This window comes from Rhincodon typus, chromosome 22, assembly GCF_021869965.1.
Source record: "Rhincodon typus isolate 14 chromosome 22, sRhiTyp1.1, whole genome shotgun sequence".
In the NCBI taxonomy this organism is placed as follows: domain Eukaryota; kingdom Metazoa; phylum Chordata; class Chondrichthyes; order Orectolobiformes; family Rhincodontidae; genus Rhincodon; species Rhincodon typus.
Window position 1 is genome coordinate 11,207,470 of NC_063353.1, and position 23,994 is coordinate 11,231,463.

Below are 23,994 nucleotides of genomic sequence, written 5' to 3' on the forward strand. Positions count from 1 at the left end.
GTGAAAACAGTTGATTATTTTGGCTGGTTCTGATTAGAGGTTTGCAATAAAATGTTTCTAATTTATTAATGGCTGAATTCTACCCTAAAGTGCTTTTTTTTTTAGTTTTTGATGTTCTAATCTTTGATTTTCTTTTGTTTCTCCAGAATGGCAGCAGCATGAGGAGGAAGGAGCAGGGTTGTTTGATTTGAGATGAGCACATTGTGGAGAGGTGAAGGACTGTGCTGTACCTTTCCTCAGCAGGGTGTCCTTGGCGGGACTGTAGGCTCACCTCCCATCTCTGCTGTTAAGATCCAGGGGTCAGCTGAACCACTGTAGGTCAAGGATACTTCCTGAATGGAGAATCTGGTCAGAAGTTGCTAACATATTTTGAAGAATGCAGTGATTATCTGAATGGGCTGCTAAAGTTTAGCTTTAAGAATGTGTGGACATCTCTGGATAGAGTTACAATTACAGGGTCACCTATATTTCTGCTCCCCTGCCAGAGAGGATACAATTGGCAGCTGACTTACTGGTGATGTAATTAAGCAGTGCGATTGAGATGGTTTTCCATGATGGAATTGGAGGTATCACTGGAAGCAATGCCTAGGGCAGCTAATCTAACATCTACATAGGTGTAGAAAGCCACACATCACCCTGGATTATTCATGAGATGGACTCATTCAGAATTTCACAGCTTCCCTCAGGACTAACTGGGGTTCTTGCTTGGTAAAATCGGGAACCACCTTTTCTCCTAGTTCCTTGTAGCAGATTAGTCCTATCCCCCAGCATCCTGTCAATGGCATTCCACTTAGAAGCTGCATTAGACACAGCTGCAACACAATGGTGAAAAACGGGCGTATGATGGAAGAATATAGTGAGAATGTGTAGGGATAGTAAGAACTGCTGATGCTGGAGTCAGAGATAACACAGTGTGGACCTGGAGGAACACAGCAGGCCAGGCAGCATCAGAGGAGCAGGAAGGCTGACATTTCGTGTTGGGACCCTTCTACTGAAGAAACATCAACTTTCCTGCTCCTCTGATGCTGCCTGGCCTGCTGTGTTCCTCCAGCTCCACACTATGGGAACGTGTAGATGTTTTCATGAAATTTTATTGGAACTTGGTTACTGTTTAATAGCTACATGGGGAACGCAATTTGAGATATGCACAGTGATGATTTGGGAAAGGGCAGAAGATTGATAGGGAGGATTCCCTTTGTCCTGGCTGTGCTTTTAGGCTGTTGCACATGGAAACGGAAGGAAAATTCCTGCTCTTTGCCCGTTAAGTGGTCAATAGTGACCTTGAGAGAAGCAGGCAGATATCTTCAGCAGCTGTAAAAAATCGTTGTTGCAATTAAACTTTGCATCCAAATAATGCATTTGGCAAAGGAGTTTTTTTTAAAAACAAAACCGTTGTACAAAACAACATCCATTGCTCAGTAAAAAAGAGCTGCTTCAGTGTTTCAAAGGTGGAAAACATTATTCTTGGCTTTTGGGGAAAAGAAGGAGATTTCTTGTTGAGAGCAGCTTGTAGCTTTTAATACAGATTGAGGCCAAAACTGCTTCGTCCTTCTGGCTTGCTGGCATCAAAACTGATAGAAGGGCCAGAAATTAGGTTGGCCCTTGATACCTGATCCTAGTTGGAGTTTGTGTTTGACTTTGGCTGGACCTGAGTCTCTACTGACTGCTAAAAAGGCCTTTGCTGCTGGAAGGTGTAGGAGCTCTCATGAGGACCCAGTATAAACATAGTGGCTGGTATAACAGTTGAGACCTATTGGACCAGACTGTTGGATGGCCATTGTATTAGAGAGTTGTATTGTGGCCTTGGCACTGAAATACAGAACATTAATGATGGAAGTATTCGGGTTGCCTTTCAAGAGGAGATTGGTTGGGCTTCAAGCAGCCTTTTTGCCACCGAGGGATCGAGTCTCTCTCCCTGGAACGAAGGCTGTTTCAGGCAGTCACTGTAATTATGAGCAAATGTGCTCTTGTGCTGTAAAGTAAGGGGCCGTCTCTCAAGGATATGGCAGGCAAACATGTGTTTACATTATACAGAGACTTAATATTTCAGACTCCTTGTTCACAAATTGCAAAAAATTAGCATCCAAGTTCAGCAGGTAATAGGGAAGACAAATGGAATCTTGGTCTTTATTTCAAAGGGAATGGAGTATAACAATAGGGAGGTTTTGCTAAAACTATACAAGGTACTTGTCAGGCTACAGCTGGAGTACTATGAACAGCTTTGGGCCCTTCTTCTAAGAAAGATATATTGACATTGGAGGCAGACAAGGGAAGATTCACCAGGCTGATTCCAGGTATGGAGGGACAGTCATATGAGGAGAGGTTATGTAGGTTGGGTCTGTGCTTATTGGCATATAGAAGAGAGAGAGGGGACCTTGTTGAAACATACAAGAATCTTAGGAAACTTGACAGAACAAATGCAGAAAGGCTGATTCCCCTACCAGGAGAGTCTAGGACCAAAGGACATTAGTCTCAGAATAAGGGGTCACACATTTAAGATAGATGAGAAGGCATTTCTTCTCTCAAAGGGAGTGAATCTGTTGAATTCTTTACCACAGAGAGCTGTTGAGACTGGGTCATTAAGTATATTTAAGGCTGAGATAGCCAGATGTTTAAGCAGCCAGGAAATTGGGGATTGAGGATAAGGCAGGAAAGTGGAATTCAGGATTATTTCATTGAATGGCCTGACTCTTCTCCTACTTCTTATGGTATTAACCTCCCTGGTGTTTTACCTCCTGGATTTTGAGCCAACAGCATTACAATTTTCAGGGAGCAGTTGGCCCCTGAACTGCACCCAGTTCTGCCAGTGGGGTAAAACTGATCCTGAAATGGATTTTCAAGCAGTTTACGTTGTTTCAGCTTCTCCAGGCCAATCCTTCTGAAAGCCACACGGGAAATTCAGCTGCAACGCTATTTAGATAGACAACAGGAGGAAAGGAATTCTTTTTTCCATGCCTTTCTCGATTTTCTTTCATTAGCCACCTCCTCAAAACCCAAGCAAATTTTCTGTACCTCGTCCTGCACGTATTGTGTGTTTTTAGCATTGTTTTCAAACCAGCCAAATGTGGAAAGAGCTGAGTATTAAGGAAGATATTGAAGTATGAGTGGAGTTGGAGAGGCCAAGAGACCCAGAATATGGTTTTAGCCCTGAAACGGATGTAGTTGATAGGAATGTGAATAATAACAATACTACTTCCTTTTTTGTGTCATAAACAGTTCAACTCTTTAAACAATTTATTTTAGTCTTCTGTCTGTGGTATTATCGCTAGATTATTAATCCAGAGACCCTTATAATGTTCTGGGGACCTGGGTTTAGATCCCACCATGGCAGATGGCGGAATTTGAATTAAATTTTTAAAAAAATGTGGAATTAAGAATCCACTGATCACCATGAAATCATTGTCGATTGTCGGAAAACCCTTCTGGTTCACTAATGTCCTTCAGGGAAGGAAATCTACCATCCTCACCTGGTCTGGCCTACATGTGACTCCTGACCCACAGCAATGTGGTTGACTCTCAATTGCCCTCTGAAATGGCCTAGCTAATCACTCAGTTGTACCAGTCACTACAAAGTCTCAAAGAAATGAAACCAGACCGATCAGCTGGCATCGACCTAGGCACCTTTGAACCTGCAAAGTCCTCCTCACCAACACCTGGGGCTAGTGCCAAAATTGGGAGAGCTGTCTCACAGACTAGTTAAACAACAACCTGACATAGTCATACTCATGGAATCATACCTTACAAGGCAATGTCCCACACAACCATCACTGTGTCATCGGCACAATGGGATACAGTTGGGAGGGAGTTGCTCTGGGAGTCTTCAACATTGACTCCAGACCCCATAAAGCCTCATGGCTTCAGGTTAAACATGGGCATGGAAACCCCTACTGATTACCACATACTGCCCTCCCTCAGCTGATGAATCCGTACTTCTCCATGTTGAATAACACTTGGAGGAAGCGCTGAGGATGGCAAGGGCACAAAATGTGCTCTGGGTGGGGAATTTCAACGTCCACCACCAAGAGTGGCTCAGCAGCAGTACTACTGATCGAGCTGGTCGGGTCCTAAAGGACATAGCTGCTAGACTGGGTCTGTGGCAGGTGTTGAGGGAACCAACAAGAGGGAGAAACATACTTACCATAGCCTTACCAATCTGCCAGCTGCAGTTGCATCTGTCCACGACAGTATCGGTAAGAGTGACCATCGCACAGTCCTTGTGGAGAAGAAGTCCTGTCTTCTTGAAAATACCCTCCATCGTGTTGTGTGACACTATCACCATGCTAAATGGGACAGACTTCGCACAGATCTAGCAACTCAAGACTGGGCATCCATGAGATGCTGTGGGCCATCAACAGCAGCAGAATTGTACTCCAGCACAATCTGTAACCTCATGGCCCAGTGTATCTTCCACTCAACCATTACCATCAAGCCAGGGAGATCAACCCTGGTTCAATGGAGAGTACAGGAGGGCATGCTAGGAGCAGCACCAGGCATATCTGAAGATGAGGTGTCAACCTGGTGAAGCTACTGATTAGGATTACTTGCATCCAAACAGCGAAAGCAGCAAGTGATAGGCAGAGCTAAGCGACCCCACAACCAACGGATCAGATCTAAGCTGAATAGTTCTGCCACATCCAGTTGTGAATGGTGGTGGACAGTTGAATCCAGACGTGAATGGAGGCTCCACAATATCCCCATCCTCAATGATGAAAGAGCCCAGAATATCAGTGGAAAAGATAAGGCAGAATCTTTTGCAGCCATCTTCAGCCAGAGGTGCCAAGTGGATGGTCCATCTCGGCCTCCTCCAGTGGTCCGCAGCATTACAGATACCAGTCTCCAGCCAATTCGATTCACTCCACGTGATATAAAGAAACAGTTGGAGACACTGAATACTGCAAAGGCTACGGGCCCTGATAATATTCTAGCAATAGTACTGAAGAATTGTGCTCCAGAACTTGCCACTCCCCTAGCCAAGCTGTTCCAGTAAAGTTATGTCACTGGTTTCTACCCAACAATGTGGAAAATTGCCCAAGTATGTCCTGTACATAAAAAGCAGGACAAATCCAACCCGGCCAATTACCACCCCATCCGTCTCCTCTCGATCATCAGTAAAGTGATGGAAGGTGTCACCAACAGTGCTATCAAGCAGCACCTGCTCAGTGATGCCCAGTTTGGGTTCTGCCAGGGCCAGTCAGCTCCTGACCTCATTACAGCCTTGGTTCAAACATGGACAAAAGAGCTGAATTCCAGAGGTGAGGTGAGAATGACAGCCCGTGACATAAAGGCTGCATTTGGGACCGAGTGTGGCATCAAGGATCCCAAGCAAAACTGGAATCAGTGGGTATCGGGGGGCAAAATCTGGTGGTTGGAGTCATACCTGACACGTAGGATGATGGTCATGGTTGTGGGAAGTCAATTATCTCAGCTCCAGGACATCTCTGCAGGAGTTCCTCAGGGTAGTGTCCTCGGCCCAATCATTGCTTCATGAATGACCTTCCCTCCATCATAAGGTTAGACGTGGGGATGTTTGCCGATAATTGTGCAATGTTCAGCACTATTTGCAACTCCTCAAATACTGAAGCAGTCCATGTTCAAATGCAATAAGATGTAGACAATATCCAGGCTTGCGCTGACAAGTGGTAAGTAACATTCGCTCCACACAAATGGCAGGTTACAACTGTCACAAATAAGAGACAATCTAACCACTGCTCCTTGACATTGAATGGTGTTACCATCACTGAATCCTCCACTGCAACATCCTGGGGGTTATCATTGACCAGAAACTCAACTGGACTCACCACAAAACACAGTGACTGCAAGAGCAGGACAGAAGCTAGGAATACTACAGCGAGTAACTCACCTCCTGACCCCTCAAAGCCTGTTCACCATCTACAAGGCACAAGACAGGAGTGTGATGGAATTATCCCCACTTGCCTGGATGAGTGCAGCCCCAACAACACTCAAGAATCTTGACATCATTCAGGACAAAACAGCCTGCTTGATTGGCACAACATCCATAAGCATCCACTCCCTCCACCACTGTAACAGCAGTGTGTACTATCTACAAGGCACTGCAGAAATTCACCAAAGATCCTCAGACAGCACCTTTCAAACCCATGACCACTTCCCATCTAGAAGGGCAACGGCAGCAGGTATATGGGAACACCACCACCTCCAAGTTCCCCTCCAAGCCACTCACCATCCTGACTTGGATATATATTGCCGTTCCTTCACTGTCACTGGGTCAAAATCCTGGAATTCCCTCCCTAATGGCATTGTGGGTCAACCCACAGCAGGTGGACTGCAGCGGGTCAAGAAGGCAGCTCACCACCACCTTCTCAAGGACAACTAGGGTGGGCACTAAATGCTAGCCCTGCCAGTGAAAGCCACATCCCACAAATGAATAACAAAGAAATCTTACCTTAAGGCAGTAGGGTGAAGCAGCCTAAAGGTGTCAAGATTCAAGACAAATTGAAATCCCGGTGTTCTCTCAAGTATTCTCTTGCAGTGTTAAGCTTGTGTTTGTGTTTGGGTTCAGGCATTCTGGCGAGATCTCTAGAATAGAACACAAAACTCTAACCAAAGGTGCTGTGAAATTCAGCAGGCCAGTCAACATTTATGGAGAGAGGAGCAAAGTTAACTCGTCAGGTGCGTGACCTGTTTCAAGACACACATCTCCGTGCTTGAGACCACAATCCCAATTTTCTGGAGAAATTCACTTTTATCTTCTGAGCTGTGGTATTTGAAATATGATGCTCATCCCAAAATTCATTCCGGGCTGGATTCTTCGTGGTGAATATTTTCAGCCAGTGCTGGAGGCACATAATAACATAGATAACATGGCTATCCCACTACCTGCCTGCCCCACCCTGGCTGACCCCTATAACACATTTGTAAATAAATCAAGATTTGTTAACAAACCTATTGACTTCAATAATATGCTGCCAATGGCTAAAATACAACTGATATAGGCAATCGCTCTGGAGTTGGCAGGCATTTTTGTGGCCTACATGAGAAAGGGTGGGGATGGAAGGATGGGACACTTCATTATGTAATGTGGAATCCCCCTCTACAAGAGGTCAGCCTGTCCTTCCTTCCATGCTGCCTGCTGTATCGAACTTGGCCATTCTCCCCTTCTCCAGGCTGTACTCCCGTACCTCTGGACATACCTTTCTGCGGCAGCCATGTTCTCTTCGATGTTCCTTCCTGCAGTAGCTGCTACCTGGCTCTGGTCCTGCTGTGACTTAATCAGATTCCTCTCACTGAGGAGCTGCAGTCCCACTGTTAACCAGTTTAGTCACAGCTGAGGGGCAGGTCGGCTTAAAGCAGGTCAACTTTCCTTCTGGGTTGGGTTGGGTTGGGTTCTAGAGGTTGGGCTGTCTATTCCGACTTCCCCCAGTAAAATGTAGCCCTAAGTTTCTCCCATGGATGATACTGCTCCAATTGTTTTTTATTTCAGATTACCACTGTCTACCTTGTTTTGCTTTTGTGGAGAATAATAGTGCTTATTTGAAATTGATTTGAAGATGCGAGAGATGGCACATCGCACCTAGTGCCAGTACATGTTGGCCACAACGTTTCCAATCAGCTGGTAGTGCAAACAATTTCCTCCCATTGGTATGTTATTCAGAAAATAAGCCTCAAAGACTCATCATTATTGGCAAAGCTAATGGACCTTTCCTGTGTGTCTGACTTGATAGTGACTCATCTTACCATGCTTATTTTTAACACTGAATCAACGGTAGATATTCCTTCCCAGGTTGTCTTCCTCTTTAATAGCAAAAAACATTCACACAAAAAAAAACAAAAAACAATTAAACAAGGAGAAATTTACAGATAACCCATATCGTGGGCCAAATGGTAATGGCATCTCCAATAAGATCTGAATGTATAGTACATGAATAAAACACCTTCCCTTTGCTGAGCCATGTTAGCAATGGGAAAGCTGTTTTAGAAGAAATTCTGCAGCAAAGCATGTTTTGCAATGCTGAGAGAAATTTTGCCTCTGTCAAGCGCATGTACTGTTGCATTGTGGTTGAATGAAGAATGTTAATTTGACTGAAGGCACCAGTCCTTTGCGAGGGCTCTGTTTTAGCAGCTGCAAGATACCTTTTTTCTGAATGAAGCTGCCTGATAAATATAGATTTTGTGACTCATGCTTATTTATGATGGCAGTGTTTTGCACAATGACGTGTTTCAAAAACTATGGAGATGAACATGTTTCCACACCTGAGACCAGTGCTCCCAGTTTCCTCGATGCACAATAATCTATCAAAACCACATTTTTCCCTTGATGTATTTTGGATTAATATCCTGCTGTGCATGGTACTGTTCCAGTTGTCTTTAATTAAGCAGCTTCTTTGTGAGTTAAAACAAACAGTAATCAATGTGATGTGGTAAATGGATGAATGAGTGACCAAAAGTCAATAATTTGGGGATTCAGCATCGGAGCTATCATTATCTGTAGCTTGTTCCAAATCTACATGCTTCTTCAGTAATTGCATGTGGCTGTACAAGAAATCAGAATCCACAATTATGGTAATAAAACTAATTATAACGGAAGACAAAGTCAGTGGAGAAAATGGGTGATTAATTGTATTTAAAGAAGTGATGCAGAGTTCAGCCAAACTGCTGCCCTGGTGCTCATGATTCATAATCAATATTATTGTCATCTATTTTATTGCATCCCTTAGGCATCTCTATGTGCATAGCATTGATGCATACAGGCTCCACATTGGTACAGTTCTTGACTAAAACTTCTATCCTTTTGAAAGTGATACTAGTATCTGGATCCCAGCATTACTCCTCTCCATCATGTCATGAATTTGTACTGGGCGATGCTTAAGCCTGCTGCAGGAATCTTTTTGGAAGCTTTTCTTTACATATTTGGGTAAAAGCAATAATTGAACAAAATGCTGTCAGTACAGTAGCTTTTGAGTGTTTTGTACATTCATGTTCATGTCTTGCTCCCACCTTTTGATACATTCATGATAATACTGATAAATTAAAATTGTTTATCTTCTATTGAACATTAATTCTAGGTAGCACGAAGTTATATCTCATGGTTCTTTGAAAGATAACAGCAATGCATTTTACATGTTTTATCTCATCTTGCTGCTTTATAATCCAGTCCTGTTTTCACGACTTTATTTTGAGCATATTTGAACAAAGGCTTTGGAACTCATCCACGGCTTCACCAAGTGTAACAGAGCCATAACCCCAGTAGCGCATTGTTCTGTTTGAAATGACCTGTCCCTGTTTAAGCATACTCCATCACAGAGATATATTTTTGTACTGATTCTAATGGTTCATTCAAGGCTGGCTATCTTCTTGATATGAACACAAATTGTTTACTTGCTTGTTTTCTCCCTACTTTTGCTTCACAAAGCATAATCTTCACAGAGTTAGAGTTCCAAGGGAACATTCCTGGTATTTTACCCAAGTGGTAACATTCTTATTTAGTCTTCAGGTTGAGTGTTGACTATATGGCCTTGGTGGAGCCTAACTTGTCATTTAGCACTGCACATTCATGCCTGCAGAGACTTGTGGCTATTTTTTAATCACAGCATTTGACATCAGTTGCAACTGTCCTGTCCCTCCTTTCTCTGTTTTCTTTGCAAAAGTCATCATAGTCTGGTGATTGGGGTCAGCAGTGGTCTTTGTGGCTTGGCTACTCCACAGGATGACAAAATTGGAAGAATCTCCAGTTCAGGGGTAGTAAATAATTGGCAAAACTATATAGAATATCAAATTCTTAGTTAACTGTCAGGAGCTAATCATGAGAATTTCACACAGGAGCAGATAACTATATCATTCCACTCTTGACATTTGACATTTGAAGCAGATAACTGGAGTCTTGCCTTGTCAGGGATGTTTGGTCAGTTGCCACTCCTAGTGGGCAATAGTCTTCCATCTATGGATGCTGTGGGGAGGTGATGGCATGGCAGTATTGTCAGTGGACGACTAATCTAGCGACCCAGGCAGTACACTGGGCACCTGGCTTAGAGCCCACAAAATCTGGAATTAAAAGGCTAATGATGAGCTAATTATTGTAAAAACCTGTCTTGTTCACACATGTCCTTTAGTGAAGCAAGTATTTCCTGCCTTCTTTACCCAGTTTGGTCTGTGTGACTGCAGACCTACAGCAATGTTATGGATTCTTAACTGCTCTCTGAAATAACGTAGCAAGCTACACAATTATATCAATCACTGGAAAGGAATGAAGCCAGACTGATAACCTGGCATTGAAGTAGACGCCAGAAATGACAGTGGAAAACTCAGCCTTGTTGGCATTGTAAAGTCCACCATGCTATCATCTGGGGGTTAGCTCTAAAAATTGGGCAAGGTGTCCCATAGGCTACTCAACAGCTTGATTTAAAGAATTGTAACTTAAAGGCAACATTCCAGACAGCACCATTCCTGATCATATCTTGTCCCACCAGCAGGACAGATCCAACAGGGGTGGCAGCATTTGGGAGGGAAGTGCCCTGGGATTCCACAACACTGATTCCAGATCCCATGAAGTCTCATCTCATCAGACCAAACGTGGACAAGGAAACCTCCTGCTGATTTTCATATACGGCCATGTCTGATGAATCATACAAGTTAAACATAGTTGGAGAAAGGACTGAGGGTGGCAAGAGTGTAAATGTACTCTGGGTGGAGGATTTCAATATCCATCAAGAAGTTTGGCTCAGCAACACAATGACTGACTGCATTGGTCAAGTCCTAATGGATACTGCTGCTGGACTGGTTTACAGCAGGTGGTGAAGGAGCCGACAAGAGGAAAAAACATACTTGACTTTGTCCTTACCAATTTTCCGAATGCAGAGACATCTGTCCATGAAGTATCAGCAGGAGTGACCACTGCACAATCCTTGTGGAGGCCAAGTCCTGTTTTCACATTGAAGATGTCTTTCATAATATTGTGTGGCACTATCACTGTGGTATTTGGGATCGATCTTGAACACATGTTGCAATTCAAGATTGGGCATCCATGAGGTAGAGTGGACCATCAGCAACAGCAGAATTGAACATCAACGCAATTCTCATTCCCTGGCATATCCTTCACTCTATTGCCATCAAACCAGGGATCAACCCTGGCTCAATGAAGAGCGAAGGAGGGCATGTTGGGAGTAGAACCAGGCGTACTTAAAAATGAGGTGACAACTGGTGAAGCTACAATATTGAACTAGCTGCATGCAAAACAGCACAAGTAGCAATTGATATACAAAGCTAAGTGGTTTCGCAAACAATGGATCAGATCTGAGCTCCGCAGTCCTGACACATCCAGTAGTGAACGGTGATGAACAATTAAGCATCTCGCAATAAATGCTGGCCCAGACAATGACACCCACATCACCTGAATGAATTATAAAAAGTACAATCTGTGATTTTCTTAGCTTTCCCCCCATTAACTATGGTTTGAGCATCTGTACATTTCAGAGATGCACTCACTCCGTGTTGCCAATGCCATGGAATTATTCACCCTTTCTGTGAAGCAAGAATGTTGCAAACGTGTGAACTTGCTGTCAGACGTCTGAGCAAGACTTAAGATTTTTCCCGTTGTGATGATCAAGAACATCAAGAACACCTGCAAAATTAATTTGGGAATGTTTGATTTTGGGCAGTATTCCAGTTGTTTCTCTGCCTATTTCCATCTAGCTGGCAAAAAATTAAGGCATTGCTTTATTAGACGGTGTCACAAAGCATTTGGAAAGTTATGCATTACTTAACCAGAGTCTAAAAAAGCTGTCATAAGACTTAACACTTGCCATTCTATAACTTCTGTGCAATCAGTTTGTATGCTTCAAAACAAATCTTCATGGATTAGAGGGGTCGTGGATAAAGCAACAAGAATGATCCCAATCATAAAACGGATAAGATCTAAGGGATGACTGGTTTAGATTAAGCTCTTGAAAGAAGAATATAAGGAGTGGCAGTAAACATTGCTCCCAGGTAGATAAAGTATTCAACAAGATAGATAAGTGTACCCAAAATATCACTTAAAAAAAAATCAGAGGTCCATAGCAATAAGGGATGGAAATTTAAATTGGTGATCTGTGTTTGGAATAATCTGCACGTGTGACTATAGAATTAGGATTGCTTGAGAAAGTACAATCTATGAATTTCAATGGCCTTTTTCAACTTTAAATTTATGGTGTGCTTTTCTATATTTATAACAAAATAGACAGTAGGAACATCCACTCACGATGAAGGCCAGTATTGACAGCCCCATTAAATAATTGGATATGTTACGTTCTGTTCCAGTCACACTGTTCATAATGTTTCATTACATTTTCTTCTTCCTGTTGCTTGTCTCAAATCTATGCTATGTTTTTTCCATCTTTTGTGTTGCAAGGATTTTCACAATTGGCAGAGACAGTTTGACTTTTTCCTTGTGGGACATTAAGTCCACATTAAAGACAGATCATTTGTAGCCTACGTTCCAGTCAAGAACCAGTAAGTGAGGGACACCTCACAGGACTTTGCTAGAGTGAGGCCAAATACATTGGAGTCAGTCTAATTTTGAACAGTGATGTCATGTGATCATAAATACTTTGTCATTGTCCTTTTAGTTTTATTAAATATATGTATCCAGTAAGAATCCCTACAGACCTAGAAAATATTTAGGACATTGCTAATTACTACAGCATAAAAATACATTTTTATGCCAAATCTCTCCTAACGTAGGAGTACTGAAAGATATAAGCCAAATATTTTCCTTTTCTGGCAATGAGTCGGACAGCTATACAACAAAACAGAAAAGTTTAATTCAAACTTTGGTTTAGCTGCATTTGGATTAGAGAATAGTTACTGGAAGATGATGAACATAACAAAACTGTCATATTTTCCTTTGGCTTTCCAAATACTATTTTCCTACAGTTTGTCACCTTGATATCAATAACTCTCGAGTATTTCTTAGAACTCGTAATCAGATTTTCTTCATCTATTTTACTTATTTTGTGAAGTCCCCGTACACTATATGTAATGGACAAGTTAACCTGTTGATATGAAACTCCTTTTGTGCTATTGTAATGGTGTTATTTTGTGTACAGTATAAAATAACATGAGATAGAACTTGTTTTATAGGAGAATGTTGGTTATTATTGCTGGTGGTAATATAGTCAAGAAAGTAAACTTTATTCTCTGTGTTTATAGCATACCATCAGATTTTGTAGGAAGTAAAAAAATAATAAAATGGGAGCATGTGTTGTCTTTATAACCCCTTGAGCCAGTTTGACTGGTCAAGAAAGTCATAGCTGGTGCACCTGAATACTGTTTTCCCATCTTATCCTCTCATTCCTTGATTCCCTTACCTTAAAATCTACTGATTTTTGTCATGAATACACTCAATAACTGATGGGCCTTAGATCTGTAGGGTTGAGATTTTTAAAGTGAATTTGGAAATGAAGCAATTTTACCTCCCCTCAGTTCAGATTGGCCACTCCTCATCCTGAGATTAGCACCTGTAGCTCCAAACTCTTCAGGTAAGGGAATCAGCCTCTCAGCATCTCCAGGGACATTAGTGATGGCAAATTGCATGCACTTTGTGATAGAAAGGGGATTGTAATGTGCACAAATTTACTTTCAGCCAATTAACAGCTTCAGATGATTGAGCTGGTCGGGTTCTGAATGGCATAGCTGCTAGACTGGGTCTTCAGCAGGTGGTCAGGGAACCACGAAGAAGGAAAAACATACTTTATCTCATTCTTCTCAATCTGTCAGCTGCAGATGTATCTGGTCATGACAGTATCAGTAAGAGTGACCACTGCATAGTCCTTGTAGATTCAAAGTCCCGCTTCATATTGAGAATACCCTCCATCATGTTGTGTGGCACTATTGCCATGCTAAATGGGATAGACTTTGAACAGAACTAGCAATTCAAGACCATGAGGCTCTGGGTCATCAACAGCAGCAAAATTGTACTGCATAATCTGTAACTTCATGGCCCGTCACATCCTCCCCCCCCCCCCCCCCCCCCCCAACCATTACCGTCAAGCCAGGGGATCAATCCTGGTTCAATGGAGGGTGCAGGAGGTCATGCTAGGAGCAGCACCAGGCGTACCTGAAAATGAAATGTCAGTCTGGTGAAGCTACCAAATAGGACTACTTGCATGCCAAATTGGATAAGCAGCAAGTGATAGACATACAGAGCTAAACGATTCCACAAACAATGGATCAGATCTAATCTCCATAGTCCTGCCACATCTAGTTGTGAATGGTGGTGAACAATTAAACAACTCTCTGGAAGGGGAGGTCCTACAAACATCTCCATCCTCAAAGATGGAAAAGCCCAGCACACCTAGTACAAAGGATAAGGGTGAAGCATTCGCAGCAATCTTCAGCCAGAAGTGCCGAGTGGATGACCCATCTGAACCTCCTCCAGTGGTCTCCTGCATTATAGATAGCAGTCTTCAGTCAATTCAGTTCACTCCATGTGATATCAAGAAATGGTTAGAGGCACTGGATACTACAAAGGCTATGGGTCTTGACAACATTCCTGCAATTGTACTGAAGACTTGTGCTCCAAAACTTGCTGCTCCCCTAGCCAAGCTCTTCCAGTACAGTTACAACACAGGCATCTACCTGATAATGTGGAAGTTGCCCAAGTGTGTCCTGCACACACAAAGCAGGACCAATCCAACCCGGCCAGTTTCTGCCCCATCAGTCTACTCTCGATCATCAGTAAAGTGATGGAAGGTGTCGTCATCATTACTATTGAGTAGCACTTGCTCAGTGATGCCCAGTTTGGGTTCCAACAGGGTCACTCACCTCCTGACCTCTTTACAGCCTTGGTTCAAACATGGACAAAAGAGCTGAATTCCAGAGGTGAGGTGAGGGTGACAGCCCTTGACATCAAAATTGCATTCAACCGAGTGTGGCATCAAGGACCCCTGGCAAAACTGGAATCAATGGGTTTTGGGGGCAAACGCTCTGCTGTTTGGAATCATACCTGGCACATAGGAAGATGGTCATGGTTATTGTAGGCCAGTCATCTCAGCTTCAGGACATCTCTGCAGGAGTTCCTCAGGGTAGTGTCCTAGGCACAAGCATCTTCAGCTGCTTCATTAATGACCTTCCCTCCATCATAAGGTCAGAAGTGGGGATGTTTGCTGATGATTGCACAATGTTCAGCACCATCTGTGACTCCTCTGATGCTGAATCAGCCCATGTTCAAATGCAACAATATCCAGGTTTGCACTGATAAATTGTGAGTAACATTCACGCCACACAAATGCCAGGCAATGACCATCTCCAATAAGAGACAATCTAACCACTGCCCCTTGACATTCAACGGTGTTACCATCACTGAATCCCCCACTGCAACATCGTTGGGGTTATCATTGACCAGAAACTCAACTTGAATCACTACATAAACACAGTGGCTACAAGAGCAAGTCAGAGGCTAGGAATACTATGGCGAGTAACTCAACTCTTGACTCCCCAAAGCTCGACCACCATCTACAAAGCACAACTCAGGAGTGTGTTGGAACACTCTCCATTTGCCTGGATGAGTGCTGCTCAAACAACACTTGAGAAGCTTGACACCATCCAGGACAAAACAGCCTGCTTGACTGGCAGCACACCAACATGCATTCAGTACTGTACCACTGACATTCAGTACTGTACCACTGACATTCAGTAACAGCAGCATGTACTATGCACTGCAGATATTTACCCAAGATCCTTAGCCAGCACCTTCTAAACCCACGACCACTTCCATCCAGAAAGACAAGGGCAGCCAAATATGGGAACACCACCCCCTACAAGTTCCCCTCCAAGCCACTCACCATCCTGACTTGGAAATAGTTCACCATTCCTTCATGGTTGCTGGGTCAAAATCCTGGAATTCCCACCTCCCCCTCCCCCCCCCCCCCCACACACACACACACACACACACACACACACAATGGCATTGTGGGTTAACCCACAGCACGTAGACTGTAGTGGTTTAAGGCAGCTCAGCACCACCTTCTCAACGGAAACTGGGGATTGGCAATGAATGCTGGCCCAACCAGCAATGCCCGTATCCCATGAGAGAATTTTAAAAAAAATAGACAATGTACAATTTAGCAGGATTCTGTGCTTTTAACCAATTCTTTTATGATATTGCAGATAAATGCAATTCCAAAGATGTGATTTTCAATAAACATTTGACATAAGTTCATAATACTGCTAATTTTAAATTCTGATTTATTTCTCCTAGGATGCAGGTCAAATCTAAATAATACTCTTTACCTTGAAACTGATTCAAGAACCTGGAAACTTTAATTTTCTTAGCAGATTTTCTTGCACTTTTGCTGATTAGAAGACTGAAGGAGATCTGGGTGTCAACTATGTCCAAGCTGTCTCTTTGTTGGAGTAATAAACATTAAGTCCACTGCGTTGCTCTTTTGTAATAGTCTTGCATCTTCCTGTGCTTTAAGCACTTACCAAATTTTCAATTAAAGTAAAATTTGCCCTGCATCAACAACCTTTGGTTACAAACTTTCCCTGCTTCAACAGTCCTGTGTTGAAATAAATTTCTTTATTAAGTTCCTAGGTTGCTAAGGTACCTTGTATTGTCAATCATTTGGCATAATTTTAAATTTATAATTTCTTAATGCTGACACTCCAAACAGAATAACTTTATATTTCACTATTAAATCTGCTATTGGCCTTCATTACTCCAACAGATTTAGTTGCACCATCTCAAGTCTTTACAAGTATCTTAGTGAATCTATGTTGTGCATTCCTTATGGCTTTAGTATCCTTTCTTTAAGGCTTACGCAAAACTATGCATCATTTCTCTGACAGTGCTGTCACTGATGTTAAATATTAGTTCATCAATAGCTTTCTACTGTTGTACTCTGTCTCAGTAATTCATAAAACTCCATTGACCTTTGTGAGTAGTTTATGTCACTTTTGAGGAATTGTGTCCACTTGGTATATCAACAGCAGGAACTAACTACTGGAAAATGTTTATGAAATGTTAAATATGAGCCTCTACATCTTCACTACTCGACAGTGGCCAGTGAAAGTCACATGGACCCACTGTGCTCTCAAAGAAGGGAGGCCACCGAAGTTTAAACGATTAAAGAATTGAACAATCAACAAACTTTAAAAATTAATTCCCCTTCTCAATGGCTTGTGTTTTATTCAAAGCAAGTAATAGTTGTTTCTTTACTGATCCGATAAATCTAATTCTGAATTAAGATTGAAACTCAGTTGAGACTGTTTGTTTACATGTAGGCTTTCTTTCATGAAACTTTCTTACATCTGGCTTATACTAAAACACACAAAATTTATCAACAAATGTCTGCTTTAAGGAACGTTAGTGCAGTAATTTGCTGGTTTCCATAGCTTGATTCCAAGTAGATTGATGCAGTAATTTATGTCAAAAATATTTCAAACCTTTTCTAAATCTGTTGGCAAATTCTAACCTTATTGAAAACATAATGGTTGAGTCACTCCAGAAAATCACATTGGTTCTGTGAAGGAGTTGTTAAAACACCAAAAATGGAAGACAGATGACATCGCTTAGAAAATGTCAGTGATAAAGAAAATATTAATCTTAAAAACTTTGGTTAAAAAACCTGGTGCCTCTAACTGCTGTACTGTCAAACTGCCTCTGGAACACTGTGTTCAGTTTGGCCTCATTGCAGCAAAGGTTAATTAAAAATATATTGTTTATCCTGGGACTTTGTTATCGTGAAAAGAAAAATGTGGAAATATTAGCCCGGGGAAATTTCTTCTTTCGTGCAAGGGTTTCAAGGAGTTGGCGATAAATTTCAAAGTTAAGTATTCAAAAGAAACAAAGGTAATTTTTTAAATAAGTGAATAGAATTGTAGAATGGATTATTAGCAGAAAAGGTAGATCAGAAAAGCATATCAAAGTTTTGAGCAAAACTAATTTTTTCTACCCCAGGATGTTATTTTTTAAAAAAATGGTGAAATAGCTGATGTGTTAGTCATAATTTTTCAAAGCTCCCTAAATCTAGGAATTGTGCCTTTGGCTTGGAAAATTGCAAGTGTCACTTGTGTTATTCAAGAAGGAAGTGAAAAAGAAATTAAGTTTTTACAGACCTATCAATTTAACATGAATTGCATGGAGATTACTGGTATCTATTGTCCAAGACCCAAAGTAACTGATGGTACAGGCTGAACAAAATGAGTTAAAATAGATTTATGAAGGGTAAATATCTGACTAAGCTAACTGAAATTTTTGAAGTAATCTCTAACGTACCCTGTGGTGTACAATGGAATGTTAATTATATTGTCTTTATGAACTTCCTGAAGACATTTGAGAAGGCCCTACGCAAGAGACTACTGTAACAGCATGAATAAGAGCCATGCTAAGTTGGAAGCAAACTTATGGTAATTTCTGCAATGGCAGGACATGACTTGTAGATGTTTTTAAGGATCTTTACTGAGGTGATGACAGCATTTAGTAACTTGGATCAAGGGCAGCTATGACTATGAATACTTTTACCGCTGCAAATAAATTCCCATGTATCAGTGCAGCAGTGACAGTAGGGCAGAATGGATTCACTTTATTCATTTATCTTACCGTCTATCCAGCAATTTCTTGACGTTCTTTGGCTCCTATTCTCTGTAGCTCTGAGTGGAGGGTGATGAAAGGTACTCTATCTACTTCCTTCTTCAAGTACTGGCCAACTCTTGCGGTCTGGCAGCGAGGCCTGGTGTGGTTGGGAGGTGAGGCCTGGCACTGTCTCTCTGAAGGACCATAAGACTGAACTTCTTGTCTCTTTATTTTTCTAGTTTGTTCCTAAGATTCTGTACCTGGGTACCTTTGTACTAAAGATGGTGCAAAGGACAGTAATGCTGAACTTTTTATTTCTTTATTTTTCTAATTTATTCCTAAGGTCCTGAAGGTACCTTTTGTACCTAAGATGGCACCGTAAGTGGTGACTTTGTAAACTTTTGACTGCCTTGTTCATCAAATATCTGTCTAACTCAGCCTCCAGCATATTCAATAATCAGCCTGCACTGCTCTTTGGGACCAAGAATTTCACCAAGTAGAAAAGGTACAAAATGTTCCTAAGAAAACACATGGTATGTTGGAGATCTTGTGGCAGAGTGGGTAGCGTCCCTGCCTCTGAGTCCGAAGCTGTAGGTTCAAATCCCTCTCTAGGACTTGACGGTCAAGAAAATACAGTGGGTCAGAACTGGCTTCAGATAGAGAACTGAAGAATAAGGAGAACAATGTATCAGATTTAATCGCGAAGGGATTACAATTCAAAAACGAAAAGGTGGTGCTTTTAGTTGTACAAGGACTTGGTCGAGAATAACAGGCGTAACTTTTACAGGTATGGGCACGACCTCAGGAAATGTAGACATAGGAAGAATGCGCCACAGACTCTCCTAAACAATACCGGCATTTAAAGGCTTGCATTTTGAGGACTTGGTTTGAAATTTATGAAGAAATGTCAAAAGCTGATGCAACTGAGGTATTTTGGACAATGAAGGAATTCGGGTAGATTTGATGCAGAGTTTTTCTGTCTGCTAGGGGAACCCTGAACGAGAAGGGATAATATTAACATTAGATCGAAGACATTTAAATCAGGTGTCACTGTTTCATACACAGTGTAACGAAATTTTGGAACCTATTCCCCAGAAAGAAATTTCTGGAGATTTTGAGCTAATTTAAATTTTCAGAACTTCAGTCAACAGGTTTTTCTTGGGTAAGAGTATCGCTGGGTACAGAGCAAAGATGTGTAAATGGAGCTGAGGCACAAATCACCCATGATATAAAGGAAAGATGTAAGAGCTTTGAGAAGCTCCATGTCCCACTGGTTTTCTGCAAAGCATTCAGTAAAACCTTATCAATAAATAGGAATTGGAAGACAAATGATTTTGTCTAATGGTTTGGAAAAAAAACAACCATTTATGAGGTTTGGAAGGACAGGATGGATGAATAGCCTTGTCCTGTTCATGTATTACCATGTTTCTGTCAAAGCAATGATGAACTGTTATTGCAATACATTTAAATAAAGAGCATATTCTTCTTTGTGAATGTGGTGCTGGTAATTTTTATTTTATTTTACTAACAAATTCTTTCCATTTAACTGTAAACAGAATAGTAACTTCCCACAAAACTGTTAAAACTCATGAGCCAGAATTATTAGCAAGACGCACTTAGGAAATAAACCATTGAATTCATTGTTTTGACGAATATCCTGGATTGTTACGGGAGCTATGCTGGACCACAGGTACCCCCTCCGTAGTAACGGTGGACTGGAAAATGGCTAGATTTCTCAGTAAAGAACGATTTGCTATTGAAACAGCAACACAGGAATCACCTGTTTTAATTCTGCACTTCCTTGCAATAACTTTGAGAGAATTATTCGTTAATGGATAAGTTGACACTTGTCCATTATTCTTTGAAAGGATGACTTCTATTTCTGGTGATCCATAGTAAGTATGTGCATTGACATTCTCTCACCAAGAACCTGGAAATTGAAATAAGATCCAGCAGGTTCGTGTTTTCTGCTGAAGTAATGTGTTTCAATTTCCTAGCCTATTGAGGGGCCATGCCAAATTTAAGTGCTAGATCAAATCTGAAATGGCCTCACCGGTAGTGCATTTGAGAAGCACCTTACCCTAAATATTAAAGAACTATTCATAGAAAAGAGTAAGCAATGCATGGATTGAAATTTCATGTAATGGAGCAGAAACCCTGCCAATTTGTTTAAAAGGCTGTTGGAATCTGTTTCATGAATACTGTAGGTCCTAGGTCCTTATCATGCATACTTACTTAGTGAATGTGTGGAAGGTCGCACTATTTCTATTTGTAACATCATCATGTTTAATAGGCACTAATTCTTTTCTTATAATTTACAGCTATCGTAGTCAGGTTTCTGACCAAGAGGTTCATCTGGGAATATGACCCCACACTGGGTGAGTGATGTCGATATTAATATTAACACTATTAATTCACACAGACAGATAATGGCAAAAGAGCTCCTGAGGTATTTCGCATAGACGTAATGTTCTGTGCAGAACAGGATGTACCTGATGTGTGGACGGCTCGGGTATTGAAACAACCGAGAGAGGAAAAGATGCCAGAGAGCCCCTCCCCCAAATAATAAATGGCTGGAGCATGTTTAAAATGCTCATTCTCTGTTTCCTAGTCAGCCACCAGGCAGCTTGCTGGGTAATGCCAGGAGTGGAAGATCCTGAGGTCAGAGTAGAGAGGAGGCAGTGATTGGAGGTTGTGGGGGGGTACGTTTTTGGAGGCATGCGCACAGTTAGAAGCATGGGTCAGGGCAAAGTTATCTAAGGAGAACCACGGGGATGTAGTCTTGTTCTTCCTGACCCTCGAGCAGTGCTGGAGAGGCTCGATTGGCATTTACCATCACTCATCAGCAGCTAGCTGTTTCGAACATTGGGAATTCTGGTCTGCGGTTGTTCAATAGGAATGGCTGTTAAAATTTTAAGGTATGTATGTTGTTAATGAATCTGAATTGTAGATTTGCCTCAGGAATGCAGGTTGGTCACCCAACCTCTGTTAAGACCTAGGGATAGCTGTGGGATGTGGGGTCGGGTTGCATTTCAAACCTTTTAAACGATACTTTCCTACACCCCATCTCGTGAATCCCCTCTCACTCTCTCAACAGACAGACTTTACTGTCACCCTGACAACAAATTTGTTGGGGAGTCATTTAATCAGGTGGGAGCTTGCCTATTTACACATGTATCCATCACCATGGATTGACTACTAGCAGCAATGGGGATGTCATCATGCACGAGGGCAATAATCAAGCCCTGTCTGAGTTTGCTTTCAGGAGATGTTTCAAACCCAGTGTCTGGTCAAGAAACTAACATGGAAGGGGCCCCACCAACACTTGCCCGTCTTGTCCAAGCCAGCCACCTGCTCCCTGCCCTCCAATCCTGCCCTCACTCACCTATGGCCTGCTGATTGCTGATCTTAGGCCTTTGGTGGATACATTACTTGGAGCAGCCACCATTCCCCGTGGCACTGAAGGACGTTGGATTGATGCCAGCCTCAATTGGCAGCAGCTCTCTTCGGTAAGGATTTTTGGTTCTGCAATCCTATCTGCAGGGAAAGCCCAGTTAAGTGTCTGATGGGCTCTTAATTTTGGCAGGTTTTGGTTCTGCTTGACATGAAATTATCCTAGTGTCATTCTTTGGTGAATTGTACTGACAGCGTTGAGAATATTCAACCTGATACATTCTCCTTTTGTTTTAGGAATTTGGATGCCTAGCTCTATAACATGGATAGACTGTGGCTGACTCTCTCTCCCATGAGTTTTAAAGAACTACATGCATTGATTTGAGCAGTATTAATCCTGTCCTAAAATGGTTCAAGACAGAATAAGTTATCTTTTGTCACAGGCTGTCAACATTTTTTTTTCATTTCAAGGCTTGCAGGAGTCATTTCTTTGTTAACATAAATGACACACCAACGCAGAGGGCTGTGTTGACCAGAATTTCTAGAGTGAGCAGGTTGTTGTCTTTCTGCTATGTGTCTAAGATGTTTGGTATATACACACATCCATTTCCAGGAATTAAAGGGCATTCATTTTTGCAGGATAAGTAAGCACAGAATGGAATAACCTGAGGGAAGAAATAAATGGCCAGGAAATAAAGAACATGAGTAAAATGAGAGGAGCTGTTGTTAAAAATGAATTGACCTTTGTCTGTACAATAATGAACACACTGTCTGTGAAAGCAGGGAAACTGGAGGCAATCATTTATTGTGAGGAATTAGATAGATGTAATAGAGACTACAGAAATATGGCTGCCAGAGGAAAACAAATAGGATTAGGAATTAAACTTTGCAGGCTATAACATGTTTTAGAAAGAATAGGAAGAGAGAAAGGGGAGGTAGAGTAGCTGAATACAGCTCAGTACTTACTAAAGATAACAATGGCAGTAAGAACAGTTTGTGTAAAAAAGATAAAGGATCAATCACACTGGCAGGGATGGTTTATTGAATGGTGAAGGAAGAAATATCCAAATAAATTAAGGAAATTAATAAAAAATAATAGAAGATTAATCATGGGGATTTTCAATTACCATAGAGTTAATTGGTCAGCCAAAATAAATAAGGGGCTGAAGAAATACAGTTTTAATAATCTGTAAAAATATTACTTCTAACCCAGCATTTAAGGAGCCTGACAAAAGAGGATTAAGAACGCAGAATGAATTGGGATGGATGAGGGAAGTAAAAATGGGGAATATTTAGGCAACAGTAACCATAATATAGTACGCTTATAAACTATCAGTTGAAAAGGACATGAGAAGATGAAAGGTGATAGATTAGTGAAAATATCACTTTGAGGATTTGGGATTGGAACTTGTAATAATAAAATAGGCTAAGATTTTAGCAAACAATGATATAAAACAACAATGAAAGACATTATCAAATATATTCCATTTAGGAAAATAGTTTGCTCTAAAGAAATCAAATTAAATACTAACAGATACCACGGATATACATAAAGACATAACACACATTGAAGGAAAGGAAATGGATGTAGTACATGTCACATTGACAGTAGGATAGAGCATGACAGAGGAGAATATGAAATAACTAGGAGAAAAGTAAAGAAAAACGATCAGAAAGGCAACAATGAACTATGAAATTAAATTATTGAAGAAATTACAAATAAGAAAGGAAAGATCACTTTGTGACTGTACAAAGGCCCTCCAATAGTAAGAAAGAAATTGAAAAACATATATGTAGGGTGATCTCAGATATATGTAATCATAATGAGGTTGTAATAATGGGGTTTTTAATTTTCTAAATGTTAGCTGGGACTACCATAGTGTTAAAGGTGTGGATGGTGAAGAATTTGTCAAATGTGCTCAAGAAAGTTTTCCTTATCAATATATGGATGCTCCTACTGGAAATGGAGCAAAGCTAGACCTTCATGAACACAGCAGGCTAAGCAGCATCAGAGGATCAGGAAGGCTGACGTTTCGGGCCTAGAGCCTTCTTCAGAAAAATTTTTTCTGAAGAAG

At 41.4% G+C, this 23,994-nt stretch overlaps 1 protein-coding gene across 1 annotated transcript in view; it reads left to right on the forward strand.

Annotated features, from left to right (window-relative positions):
* The window catches only part of rerg (RAS-like, estrogen-regulated, growth inhibitor), a 75,725-nt gene that overhangs the window by 22,982 nt on the left and 28,749 nt on the right, over positions 1 to 23,994 (forward strand). Inside the window, exon 3 of the mRNA XM_020510973.2 lies at positions 20,848 to 20,904. Within this exon, the coding sequence (XP_020366562.1) occupies positions 20,848 to 20,904 (57 nt within the window). The remainder of the gene's footprint in view (positions 1 to 20,847; positions 20,905 to 23,994) is intronic.